This window comes from Drosophila suzukii (genome assembly GCF_043229965.1).
Source record: "Drosophila suzukii chromosome 2 unlocalized genomic scaffold, CBGP_Dsuzu_IsoJpt1.0 scf_2c, whole genome shotgun sequence".
In the NCBI taxonomy this organism is placed as follows: domain Eukaryota; kingdom Metazoa; phylum Arthropoda; class Insecta; order Diptera; family Drosophilidae; genus Drosophila; species Drosophila suzukii.
In genome coordinates, this window is record NW_027255896.1 from 12,415,202 (window position 1) to 12,429,234 (window position 14,033).

General features: G+C 44.3%; 2 protein-coding genes across 6 annotated transcripts in view; both read left to right on the forward strand.

The window, feature by feature from the left end:
- Positions 1 to 14,033, forward strand: part of LOC108018805 (UDP-glycosyltransferase family 50 member B3) — a 450,659-nt gene that overhangs the window by 106,528 nt on the left and 330,098 nt on the right. The window lies entirely within an intron of this gene.
- LOC136117749 (uncharacterized) lies at positions 1,186 to 7,669 on the forward strand. Of its 2 annotated transcripts, none has more exons than XM_070998305.1 (2): positions 1,186 to 1,868; positions 1,923 to 7,669. In XM_070998305.1, the coding sequence occupies exon 2, from the start codon at positions 3,581 to 3,583 to the stop codon at positions 4,031 to 4,033; it is 453 nt and encodes a 150-aa protein (XP_070854406.1). In that variant the 5' UTR covers positions 1,186 to 1,868; positions 1,923 to 3,580; the 3' UTR covers positions 4,034 to 7,669. The 2 variants fall into 2 exon arrangements, with proteins under 2 accessions (XP_070854406.1, XP_065724794.1); XM_065868722.2 differs by having other exon boundaries at positions 1,210 to 1,868.

Below are 14,033 nucleotides of genomic sequence, written 5' to 3' on the forward strand. Positions count from 1 at the left end.
ATAAGAGACAATGACTTGAGCTTGGGAAAATCGCTTCTAAGTAGCTTTTTTCGGCAGTTATACTTCCACATCATGTTTGTCCGAAGCACCTTCTCTGCGGAGTCACTCAAATTTTTTGTGCAGCACTCCCTCTCGGCGCCTAGTTTGGGGACTCTCTCTAACATAATTATCTAAAAGTTTTAAGAGATTCTGGCTTAATATCATCCAGACTGGACTTACTTCTCTGAAAAAATACTCTTTAGCAATTGGCGCTCTTAAGTTTAATAGCAATTTTCCGGATATGAGTCTATGGATTGCATTTGCAACCCATGCATTGATGATCAGCTTCACAATTTTATCCGCACTTCAACGTTACTGACGATTCTGTGTAAGCCCCAAGGAAGTTTTGGTCTTTGCTCGAGACCAGACGTAGTACACGTGGGCTCTACAACAGAGAACATTCTGAGAGAGAATAAGGAGAGTGAAGTCCAGATTAAAAAGGCAAGCCTAAGCAATACATCTTTCAGAATCTATTTTCAAAACAGTATGCGCACCAAATCGCAGTCTCTCAACTTGGCAACTTCATAATGCGACTGCGATGTAGTTATACTTGTTAAAACTTGGCTCAACATGGATTCATATGACAATGAATTTTTCGATCCTAGACTTCATCAAGTTTTTCGCAAGTTATAAAAACAACTTACGGCAACAACTTGCATTGTACATCTGTTGGTCTCGCAAACGAAGATTTTTTTCTAGATCAATTTTGAGTATTACTCTCTGGATCCCTGGAGACGATCTTTTTCATGGTCTCATATACCGCCAAGCAGCCGCTCCAAGGTATACAAGGCTCATGTAAGCAACATCGCTCACATCCATCACAATCTTGAAGATCACCAGTATGTCTGCGTTCTTGGTGATTACAATTTGTCATCGCTGGTGTTGGTTCTGGATAAAGATTCTTCAGCTCTGGTTCCCAGTAATGTGCATTTGCCTCACTCGCTTTTATTATTATTGATCACATAACATAATTTTTCATTTAATTTACATCGGTGCTAGCAGGTTAAACTCTATTCGCAATGACGTTTCTGATAAAAATTGGGTTGATATTCTTTCGCATGCTAATGTTGAGTCTTGTTATGATCATTTTATTTCTGTACTTTTTCTTATTATTAGTTGGTCTGCAAAACTATGGCACACATTGTTCAATATTTATTATTATTTATATATTTATTTAAATATATATTTATTTAGTGCAAAACTAATTTCAAATAACAAACTTATTTTGTTATTCTCAAATTGAAATTGCACACTTATGTTTAATGAAATACATATAAATGTTAAAAGAAATAGATTCACGGCTTTACCTCACACCTTCTCGCTACATTTTTATTAAGAAAACAAGAAAGAACGCTATAATCGAGTGGTTCGACTATAAGATACCCGTTATTCAGCTTTTAAATTGAAAATTTATAAAAGTTAAGAAGAAGAAAATTCGTGCCTTATGCGATTTCGGTTTCGCCATTCGAGAGTTAGTCCTAGACTAATGGGAAAACAGATAGGGTATTCAAATGCGTTGCAAAAGTGTAAGCTTTATAAGTTTGCCAGATGAGAATTGTGAACGCCCTTTATTTTAAAACATTGTTTCAGGAAATTGACGTACAAAAGAAAACCAACTTTTACATTTTTGTATTGCTTAAAGTATTTGTAAAAAATGTAGTTCTGAAAATGAGAAGAAGGCTAAGAAATTTTCTGTCATTAAAAATAAATCGCTCTTACGTGTGTAAAATAAATGTATACGTCTGCATAACACAACCGTAAAAGTGTAAACTATGTAATGCTGGAATGGATCATAAACAATGCTGTGCTTGATATTAAAATGACTGAAGGTATAGGTAAAAGAGCTATACATTATTTGCGTCAACTAATTTAAGCCATTGCAGATGCTTCTCCGAGGGAACAACTTGCTTATGATATTAGTCTTATTCAGTCGTTTCGTCGAGGAGACTTTTTTCGGTCTAAAAAATCCCATTATTGGCGAGATTACATCCTGAGTTTTTTTAGTAATGAATGTTAAGGGTGTCCAAAGATCAGTTTTTAATGTTGTTGGATCTAATAAGAAACGACGCAATATTTCAATCGACTGGAACCAAAATGCAATATCCTAAAGACTTGCAACTAGCAATAGTTTTGTTTCGATTGGGATCATCAGGGAACAGCGCTTTCGTAAGACAAATCTCTATAACAATTGGGGTCGGTGATGGTGGGACGTTAGCACTATTCACGGAACAAGTTTTTACAGCCATTTTGCGACTTTAAAGGAAGTACAGTCAGCACAACATTTATTCGGACACCCCTGATTTTCATGGGGTTTACGATTTTTAGATGACAAATAAATGGCCTAAAGACCCATTTAAACATTTGACGTTGAGAATTTTTGGGTACAAGGAAAAAAGGAGAGGCATACATATCGAGGGGCCACTTATACTATCCAGAACATCGAGGCTCAAGCAGGCACAGCGAGTATAACCTATAAGACCTGGAAAATTTGAGCAGGTACAGTCCCGTGAACATACGAACACGTGATCAGAGAACACGTGACCCATGTATACCTAAGAGGAAAAAACACAGCGGCAGAGAAAATATATAATAAGAAAACCACAGAAACCACAAGGATTATAAATATATAAGAAAACCAGAGCGATATAGATATATAAGGAAACCAATGTGCCAGAGCGAGATAAACATCGTAGCACGAGTACATAGATATATAGCATAGAAGAAAGGGAGCGGACCGAACCCTCTACCGCTACGGCATTCGAGTCGGGAAACTTAAAGCACGAGGCAGGGAGAATCTAACGTGCACTCTCACAGCAACCGCCATTTTGTTTGGCTTTCTCATCGTCTCTCCGACACCGGAAGCTGACAACCGACTAGATCAGCAAAGAAAATACCATTGACAGGAAGAACCAGCTTAAATTCTCATTTAGCCGCCGCCGAGTGTACATCGACTACGGGATATCATCGTCCTCTCGATTTACCACGCAGTTTTCTCCGAGTTTATTCCACTTCGATTTCTCTATAATTATCGTGTCCTCTTTTGTGACCCCGACTAGCTGTCGTCAAGTGACCAGCGAGTCCTTGCAGCGTTTGTTTGACATTTACTATGTTTATGCTATGAATATCATGCATTCTCCAGAACATGAAATAATAATAGCCCCTGTTTATGCAACACAGACAAATTCATGAAATGGTATTAGTAAAGCTGTCAAATCTTTTGAATTTGATATAGAGCTGTATAGACTAGTAGGGTGTGAAGTAGGCTGTGCCTCAGCATTTCGTAAATTGGGACTGAATTTATAGTCAACTTTCGTGTGTTATCGAATTCATGAAACGGTGTTTATGCACACACGAATTTGCTCACTTCATGAATTTATTTCATGAAATAGGCATAGCATAAACACAGTAATTAATTGATTTACAAGCCGAAAACCCGACTTTGTCCTCTTTTGCCAAAACCACAAATTAATTTTTCCCTTTCGTCTCGTCGGAAAAACTTTCTTGCGGATCTCAGAGTAGCTTGCAATTTTTTTTTGTAAATATGGGAGCACGCTGGATTTCCTATCTCCGGAAGCTGGAGCTGGAGGCAATCCTTAAGGAGTTTTCTCTGGAAGCGACAGGAAGCGTAGAGGAAATGAGGGGCCGCTCAGCGGCGTTCAACAGTCGCGAGGACCAAGAGCTCAAAGTTATCGAAAGACTTCGGGAGTGGGAGGCCGAAATAAACGCCGCGATGAGTGAAAATAAGCAACGAGCCCCGAGTCCGGTACCACCAGGTTCCACGCAGCTTCAAGTTCTACCGATCGAAGGCATCAGTACTCCAGAAATAATAAGTGCCATGGAGAAAAATTTGGCCAGGGAATATTTTCCCTCGGAAAACCGAGATGACCGCAGCTACACTGGCATCCCATCACCTTTATTCAGCATCTCGATGAGCGGGCCAATGCCTACGAAGTCAACGCGGAAAAGATGCCACAAGCGATACCAGGACTTTTGACAGAGACAGCGGAAAATTGGTTTAGAACGAGCGAATCTTGGGCTACCTGTAAGAGAGCTTGTTTTGATTTTTTCCTACCACCTCGATATTTTCAGCGATTGGAGGATGAAATCCGTACAAGATATCAACAGCCAAAAGAAACATTCAAACAATATCTAGTTCAGATCCGACTGATGGTGCATAGAGCAGGATACAACGCCACCCAGGAATTGGAGAGGATTTATGAGAATCTACAACCGGAGTATCAGCTGTTTACTAGACGACACTGGATCAGCTGACTGTCTTAGCAGTGAACTAGGAGGTAACACGGAATCGAGACATCCATCAGCACACGAGGATAATGTCAGACAGGCCTGCAGAAACTGTGCGGAGGAGGGACATTTCGCTTATGACTGCCAGAATCCCAGAGTTATTTTCTGTTGGAATTGTGGACGCCGCGGGATATACACCCGAGAATGCTGCCGTCGCCTTCGATCGCGAAACGTGAGGAGTCTTCGTCCCCTCGGGGAGCGGACGGAGACTACAAGGATGAATCCCCGGAATTAGATACGGTACTGCAAGTTCAGGCAGGCCGCATCATAGCACGAGTAAACATCGAGGGTCAGCTCTTCAACGCCACTATTGATACAGGCGCCAGCAGGAGTTTCGTGAGTGAACGAGTTATCCAACTCGTCGGCACTGCAGATAATGTACGAGCGGTTCGAACACAATTCAGTCTCGCGGAAGGTTCCAAGAAAGAAATCACCAAGTCACTCGTAGCAAAAGTCCAGTTAGACCGGCGATGGGTTAAATTTCCACTGTTAGTATTACCCTCGATTATGGAAGACGTTTTATTAGGCATGGATTTTCTCGGAGGCGTGTCCGCCACTCTGCAATGTGGACGCGTATCTTCGCAATTGAGTCCCCTTAACTTACCTACAACCACGACCAATTTAGTACTGTCCCCTCTTTCATCGACTGCATTTCGCCAGTCGCCAAATACTATTACCGGAGGCCAAGAACCAGAACCACGAGACTAGCCTGAGCAGCCTGAACTCAGGAACCACGAGGCCCTGGGGCCGATCAATATTCTTCCACCCCGAGACGAGAGGGCGGTATGAACTAATCCGTTTCGGCGGACAACCAGAGTACCCGATAATTTACGTGAACAAATTTTGGAGCCACGGCACACGCCTTGCGATTCGCGAAGCATAGATTCCCCAAGAAGGGCATGAGTCACGCCTATCGCTGGAAAAGCGTTAGCAGCTATTACAGAAACCCCAGAACAGCTGGCCCTGGGTGATCCATTTTCTAGAGGAAGAATTAGCTAAGTTCGAAGGGTTGGCCGGTGTGTCACATATCGCCGAGCACAGTATCACAATGCGCGATGACAAGCCAATCAAACTGAGATATTTCCCAAAGAACCCGGCGATGCAGAATATTATAGATGAACAGATTGACGAACTGTTGCTCAACGATTGTATGGAGCCTTCACGGAGTCCACATAGCGCCCCAATTGTACTAGTAGGCAAGAAATCAGGAGAAATGAGATTATGCGTTGATTTTCGGCAACTAAATGCCCATTCGGTACCAGACGCAACACATTTCCTAGAATAACTCACATACTAGAACGTCTACGACACGCGAAGTGTATATCTACCCTAGATTTAAAGAGTGGGTACTGGCAGATCCCGGTGGGCAAGGCTAGTCGGGAGTGCACAGCCTTTACAGTGCCAGGGAGAGGACTCTATCACTGGAAGGTCATGCCGTTTGGCCTACACTCGGCACCAGCGACGTTTCAGCGAGCACACGACAGTGTTATAGGACCCGACCTGGAGCCCCATGCATTTGCGTACTTGGATGACATTATTGCCTTAGGAGCCACACTCGATTCGCCTCAATTCGAAGAAAAGTAGTTTCTTTAAGCGTAGTCTAGTATATTTAGGACATGTCATTAGCGAGGAAGGAATTCACACGGATCCAGAGAAGATCGCTGCTGTGCGCCAACTGAAACCACCCACCACATGCAAGGAATTACAACGCTGTCTCGGAATCGCCTCTTGGTGCAGGCGATTTGTACCTAACTTTGTGAGCATTGTACAGCCCATGTCCGGACTTCTCAAGAAAGGGAGAAAGTGGCAATGGCAGCAGGAGCAACCAGATGCATTCGAGGAACTTAAAAAGAAACTTACGGAGGCACCCGTGCTGGCATGCCCGGATTTCAGCGAGAAATTTGTCCTTCAAACCGATGCCAGCGACATAGGCCTGGGAGCCGTCTTAACTCAGACAATCCAAGGCACGGAGCGCGTCATCGCATTTGCTACCCGACGTCTCATCGCCGCTGAAGAGAATTATTCGGCCACAGAGAAGGAGTGTCTGGTCATTGTATGGGCCATCAGGAAGTTACGTTGTTATTTGGAAGGGTATCGATTTGAGGTAATAACAGACCATCTCGCGCTGAAGTGGCTTAACTCGATCGATAACCCCACTGGCCGAATAGCGCGCTGAGCGTTAGAGCTGCAACAGTATCAGTTTGACGTCCAATACAGACGCGGAGACCAAAACATAGTCGCAGATGCATGGTCCCGACAGCCTTTAGATGTAATACACAGGATTCAGGAAGACGCCCCCGAGAACACTTGGTACCAGCGGATGCTAAAACTAGTACAGGAAAAACCAGAAGATTTCCCGGACTACGTTTACGAGAACGAGCAGTTATATCGACATATAGGATCCCGGACCGACGATGAGGAATCCGTGCCATGGAAGCTGTGTGTGGCCAAGGAACACCGACCGCGGGTGCTGTTGGAGTGCCATGACCAGCCGACGGCGGGGCATCTCGGGATTAGAAAGACAACCACACGGGGTGCCCAGCGTTACTACAACCAGGACGCTTCCGCGATGTAGCTAGATACGTCCGTAAGTGCGATACGTGTCAGCGGTATAAGTTAAGCCATAACAAGCCGGCCGGTAAAATGTACACCAGAAAGATCAGTGAGCCCTTTGACACGATCTGTGCAGATTTTATTTGACCCCTCCTGCGATCCAAGAGTGGCAATAGTATGTTACTGGAATTCTTCGACGCGTTTTCGAAATGGGTAGATTCGGTCCCTTTGAGAAAAGCCACCTCAGCCCATCTCGAGAAATCCTTTCGAGAGAGGATATTGAACCATTTCGGGGTTCCTCGCGTTTTCGTTTGTGACAACGGGAACCAATTTACAAGTCGGTCCTTTAAGGCTTTCTGCAAACAAGCCGAAATGGAGATCCAATATACCGCGCCCTACACTCCGCAGCAGAATTCGACTGAGAGGGCAAATAGAACCATTAAGACTATGGTCGCCCAAAACATCGAAGAGAAGCATGCGACCTGGGACGTGCTTTTGCCAGAACTAAATCTGGCTATAAACAGCAGCGTTTTAGACTCTACTGGGTTCAGCCCAGCCTTCATCGTTCACGGCATGGAGCCACGCCTCCCAGGGGCCCTGTACGATGAAGTCACGTCAGGAGACACAAACGCCGCTCGATCGCCTCTTGACAGAAATGATTCGTGACGTGTTTAAGGCAGTACAGGATAATTCGCAGAGAGCTTCAAAAGACCAGAAGAGACATTATGATCTTCGCCGCCGCGCATGGAAACCCACGTTATGATCTTTGGAATTTCTCAGACGACATCACTTGTCCAAGGCAGTGGACAACTTCGCCGCCAAGCTCGCGCCCAAATACGAAGGGCCATACAAAGTCGTCAAGTTTATCGCGCCCACAATAGTACGACTTCAGCAAGTCCACGGAAGACAACGCAGAGCCGCAGCACTGGCCGACCTGAAAGAGGCAACCTATCCCAGAGGAACCCAGGAATTAACACAACAGAAGCACGATGACCACGAAGATCCTGTGGATACCGTAGAATAAGCTACGCAAGCAATTTACGAGACAGGCCACTGAAAAAGGAGCTAACGCAGAGTCAGTGAGGGCCACTTGAATGGAGGTGCGCCTTCCCAACGTCCGCACTCCTCTAAGGGGGAAGAACTCCATGCTCCCAGTGCTGCACAAACTAACCCTGCGGAAAACTATCCACTAATTGACCCATCTTAGTCCATCATGACCCGTCTAACTGCGTACAAAACGCTAGGTAGACCACTGTGGAAAACCCAAAACTATTCCATTGTCTCTTCACAGATCCGACGACGGGGAATTCCCCTGATTGGTGGCACATGATCAAGTGCGTGGAGGAGGCCATCGGACCCTGACCCGGATCCGAGGCCACGGAAGCCGCGCTAGGCCGAAGTGTGCCCGCACTTCGCGGTGGAAGCCCTGAGCCCAAATGGCGTCTTGCTGGAGTACCCTTGGGAGAAGGGCGACGACGAGGCAGACACCAACACGCCAAGCGAGCTGACCAACCCGACCCCGGAAGCCATCGTCACCACCGACGACGAGGACAACCGTCCCCCCGCTCCGCCGACACTAGCCTCTTCCGGAGAGGAGAGCGCGGGTGAGTGGGAGTCAAGCAGCCCGGAGAGCACGGTCGACTCCGGCACGAGCAGCACCGGGAACGAAAGCCCACTTAAGACCCGGGACCGGGAGGAGCTTTTTCGCGAGAGCCCTACATACTCCAAGAGTGACGGTGGACGTACGGCTCCTCACAAATATAACTATTAGTAGATAAGTTTAGTATTAATCGTATTAGTAGATAAGTTTAGTATTAATCGTAGGTTAAGATTAGGCACGAACACCCTCACAATTTAGTCAAGCGGAACACCCACCGCTAGCGAGCCAAAGCTCACCTCACACACACGCACAAAGCGCGAGAACTCACCACGAAAAACTGGCACGCGCCAACTCCAGCCATAGGAGTGAGGGAGAGGACAATAGGATCGCGACATACACGGGAATTCGCACGCCAGCGAAATCAACCACCGAAAACTGGCACACGCCAGGGGGAAGAGGAGGAAGTTAAGATCATGGAAGTTTCGAGAAAAACGTCGCCAAAACAAGAAGCTGGACACAAACTGGGAGTCAGTGATTTGCGAGTGGTCGATTGATATGGACGAACAAAAGTAAACAGAGGCAGCGGTCGTTTTGACGCTGACCCAGGCGAGTGGCGACAAAGGACCTATCGAGGAGCAACGAGGAGTACAGCAGCAACAACAAGGACAGGACAAGCCAGCGGTCGTTTGACGCTGGCCCGGCAGGAGCAGCAGCAGCAGGCCGAGGACAAGGACGGTGTAGATCTCCCGGCCCAAGACCAGCGGCGAGAAGATCTGCGCCGCAAGACAAGGAAACACACGCACCCGACGCCACGTATGTGTGCAGGAGTGAGATGGGTAACTGAGATGCAAGACCCACACCGAGTGGCCACAAAAACTTCCAAGCCGGCTATCAACCACGTGTTTGGAAGGTTTTCCGATCTCAATGCGGTGTTACAAGGTTAGGGTAGGTTAGAGACGCCCCTAGAATTCTGTGTTCAAGTGCTAGATCTAGAAATTAAGCTATGAGAAAATATGTAAGAAACTTGCGAAAGGAAATATTACAGCAGAGATACTAAAACGAACAAGGAAGAACGCTATAGTCGAGTACCTCGACTATCAGATACCCGTTACTCAGCTAAATAGAGATATGCAAGTAGCAAAGCGAGATTAAAATGCGCCACCTACCGGCGGTATACAGATTTAAGCGTTATGGGCGTTAGAGTGGGCGTGGCAAATTTTTTTTGGACCAATCGATAGGTATTGACGAGACCAATACATTTCAGTTAAAATTTAGTTAAAATGTGGGCGTCACAGGTTTTCGCGGTTTGTGGGCGTTAGAGTGGGCGTGGCATATTCGCGTGACAAACTTGCGCTGCGTATAAGGCTACGGAATCTAAATCTGAAATCCCAATTCTCTATCTTTGATAGTTTCCGAGATATCCACGTTCATATTTACGATTTTTTGAAGTTTGTGGGCGGTTTATGGGCGTTAGGGTGGGCGTGATGAGAACATTACATTTCAGTTAAAATTTTTATTCTAGCATCAAAACTGTAGGAGCCACAGTTTTAGGCGGTTTGTGGGCGTTAGGGTGGGCGTGGCACTCTACTGAAACAAACTTGCGCTGCGTAAGCTCAGGAATCTTCACGCCAAATCCCAATAGCCTAGCTCCCATAGTTTCCGAGATCTCAGCGTTCATCCGGACAGACAGACGGACAGACGGACATGGCTAGATCGACTCGGCTAGTGATCCTGATCAAGAATATATATACTTTATGGGGTCGGAAACGCTTCCTTCTGCCTGTTACATACTTTCCGACGAATCTAGTATACCCTTTTACTCTACGAGTAACGGGTATAAAAATATGAAGAAAACTCTTTAATAAAACCGGAATTGTTGACTTAAATTTTATAATAAAATGTTGCATGTCTATTTTTGCCCGGGGTCAACAAGCCGAACGGAAAGTACCCTCATTTTAGGCTGACCCCAGAATATGTCTTGCGTCCGGGGTTGCTTACCACTTGTTGGCGCCCCTGCCCCACCAGTGACTGCTGGCAGTACAGTGGGGACTCCGACACGCTTGGCTAAAAGAGCACGCGTGACCCCCTCGGCGAATGCTAAGGGAGATCAGCCGTGCCGGCTAGATCGTAACCCAGGCCACAGCACAAAATGTTGGGCTAGTGCGACATAAAGGAGCCGCTCCAAGAGATATTTTGCCCCTTTCCGGTCACTTGTTGCGCTTGCCACGAGTCAGACCCAATAGGCGTACCTGAAGAGGGACCCGCGGGGCCTTTTTTTACCTAGTTGTATCCAAATAAACATTTTTTCTCAGTCTTATTGATCGATTAAATGGGGTGGATAACTACCACCTAGCGTCCGCCTACCAGTTATCTCCAATCCATGTCCCATCCTTTATACATTTTTCTGTAAAGGGGATCCTGGCCAGACTGAGCCGCATCCCAGCCTAAGAAACTACTTTACACCACCCAGATTTTGTTTTGATTATCATTTTCTACTTGTACATCTCCCTTGCACTCCCTGAGAGCTCCCAGTTCACTTAGCTGAGTAACGGGTGTCTGATAGTAGATGCCATGGACTATAGCGTTCTCTCTTGCTTAAAATAAAATTTTAAAATCAAATGTACATATAGGAATTTTTTGAATATACACCGCCCAATAGTTATTTACGTGCTACGGCACGTATTCATGTGCTTGGTCTGCATCCTATCCGAAGCTTGCTGCTATAGCACCCTCAGCCCTTTTTGCACGCTGCGTTCAGCTGGTCGTGCAAGCTCTTGCCACCACTAAGGAAGTCATTGCGAAGTAAAAGCGCGAGTGAAAAAAGTTTAGCAACAACTACGCAAACAATTAGTGGAGCAGTAGAATCGAAACAAGTTGTTTCAAATAGTTTCACGGCTGTCTTACCCTCACACCCGTCTCCAACAACCAAGTAGAATTCGAATGAAAGCAATAGTACTGAAATCAAGATATTCGTGTGTGTGTGTATATATGTATGCATTTGTTTGTGTGTATACATTTATTCTTTAACAGCTGACGGGAAAATAAGGTTCGTTTAAATCGATTATAATCGATTTAGCGTCGCTTGTGACCGGTTGTGTTTATATTGTGCTCTGTGATTTTTGTCAATGTGTCATTAATATCTGTGTTACTGGTGCCTTGCTTTGTGTCTTAGTCCAACATAACCAGCCGTGCTTGTGTTTTAAATCGTCTGTTTATGTTTAATTGTCTATTTTATTGTAGCAATTTTAACAAAACCTAACTCTGTTTTTAACCTGTGCATTTTGTTATTGTAACTTCTGTACGCTGTGGTGCATTTGTTTCACTAGCTTTTGTTGTTGTTTCCCATAATCTGTAATCTCTCTCCCGTTTCTTGTCGTCGCAACTGTTGTCGTGTATATTTTGTTTGTGTTTCGCAAGCCACGCTCAGTCGACAGCCACTCTGTCGCACTCTCTCGCTTTCGCAGTCTCTTCGCGCTCTTATACTTTTGTGTTTTTGTGTGTCTACATTTTTATTGTTTGATCCCAGTGTCAAATTAAGTGAGGTATTTATAATTCTTTTGATTCTTTGGTTTTATAAATACTTTTTTTCTTATATTTAAATACTTAAAAATGGCTCTTTTTTGTTCCAAGAAAGATTGTCAGTTTGGATCGTCATCTAATGACGTTTTTATTTACTGTCGTCTCTGCAATACAGTCCAAAATATAGTGGACTTGTTGGCAGAGTAAAAGATTTTATTGATCTGCGTGTTGGTTTTTCGTGGACTAGTGCCTCATTCGTTGAAATAGACCGTGATTTGGATGGCTATGTTGCGCTGACCAATGATCGTTTTATGAAACTTTTTGATAAGCTTATGAGCGTAGTTGCTGATTTTAAAAAGTTAAAGGCGGACCTTGATAATAAAAAATGTCAGTAGGGTCACCTAAACGCTTCAAAATCTGTTCAAGTAAAGGCATCAGTTCCAAATCCCAGCGTAGCTTCAAATATTTTCACTGACAGCAGTACCCATAGGTACCAAAAGCTCTGGTGGAGTCCCTGTTTCTGCTAGTCAGCGTAAGGGGTCAAACCCTACGCAGCTTTCTGTGCCTACAGGTGAAGTTAGCTCTATAGGAGTCCCTAGTCTCGATAATCAGACGAACAATGTTCAGATTGCTGGTGGTGGAAGAAAGAGCCTCTCGGTTGTTCCATATAGGAAGCAATTATTTGTGTCTCGTTTAACACCTGCAACCACATCTGCAGATGTTTTGGAATTTATAGGAATTACAGGAATTCCCACCTCAAAACATCACAGTGGAGGAGTTTAAATTCCCATTATTGTGAAGAATATCTTCATTAAAAATATCTGCTCCTCCGGAAGTATTTAAAATACTAAATTCTAAAAATTTTTGGCTTAATGATGAATTGGTCATTAAAGAATTTGTTCCAAACAGACGGTGAACTAATAATATGCCTTCCACGACAGTACCTGCGCCAAATAACTGAGCAGTTTATTTTTGGCCAATCAAAATGTTAGGGGACTTAATATGAAGCTACCTAAGCTTTATGCTGACTCCTCTGCCTTTTCTGAAGACATTCTGGCCTTTACTAAGACTTGGCTGAAACCGGAGATATCAGACTCTGAAGTTCTGTCGAAAAATTGTATTACGTATAGAACTGATCGCTCTCCTCGTAGGGGGGTGGGGTGCTGGTTGCCGTTACCTCTACTTTAACATCGGAGAGAATATACTTTCTTAATCCCAATGACATAGAATTCGTTGGTGTTAAAGTTTCTTTGAAATCGTTTTCTATTTATGTAAATTGTTCTTATATTCCACCTGGATCCGACTTAACAATTTATGAGCAACATTTGTCTGCAATAAAAACTGTTTTATCCCATCTTTCCGAAAGGGATCATTTATTTGTTTTGGGTGATTTCAATCTCCCTGACATTTCTTGGTCCCTTTCCACTGACACACTTGTCTCTACCCCTTTATCTGACCATGACTTCGTTGACGGTCTGTTAGAATTATCATTACAGCGAGTTAGCTTTATACGTAATTCACTACACAGACAATTAGATCTTGTTTTTGTTTTAGATCCGTCTGAAGTCACTGTATCTTGAATTGACCCACTAGTTGTGCCTGAAGACCAGTATCATCCCACATTAGAACTTACAATTTGTCTTCCCTGCGTTGAAACCCTGTATCCTTCACTTTCTCCAACTAAAAGTAGATGCTTTCGTAAATGTGACTTTAGTAAACTCAACAACTTGATTTCACAATATAACTGGACAAATTTATATAATTGCTCGGATATTTCCTACTATCTGGAAAGATTCTTATATTATTCCACTCCACAAAAAGGGTGCGAAGGTTAATGTTCAGAACTATAGAGGAATCTCCAAATTGTCTGCAATTCCTAAAACATTTGAACGCATTATTACCTCTCAGTTGCAACATTTGTGCTCCTCTTTAATATCGCCGTGTCAACATGGTTTTGTTAAGCGTAGACCGACCACCACTAACCTGCTCGAATTGACATCTTTTGAACTAGATGGAT

What these genes read in the sequence shown, in the direction of transcription:
- LOC136117749 (XM_070998305.1), top strand. Translation starts at nt 3,581, where the DNA reads ATGGGAGCACGCTGGATTTCCTATCTCCGGAAGCTGGAGCTGGAGGCA.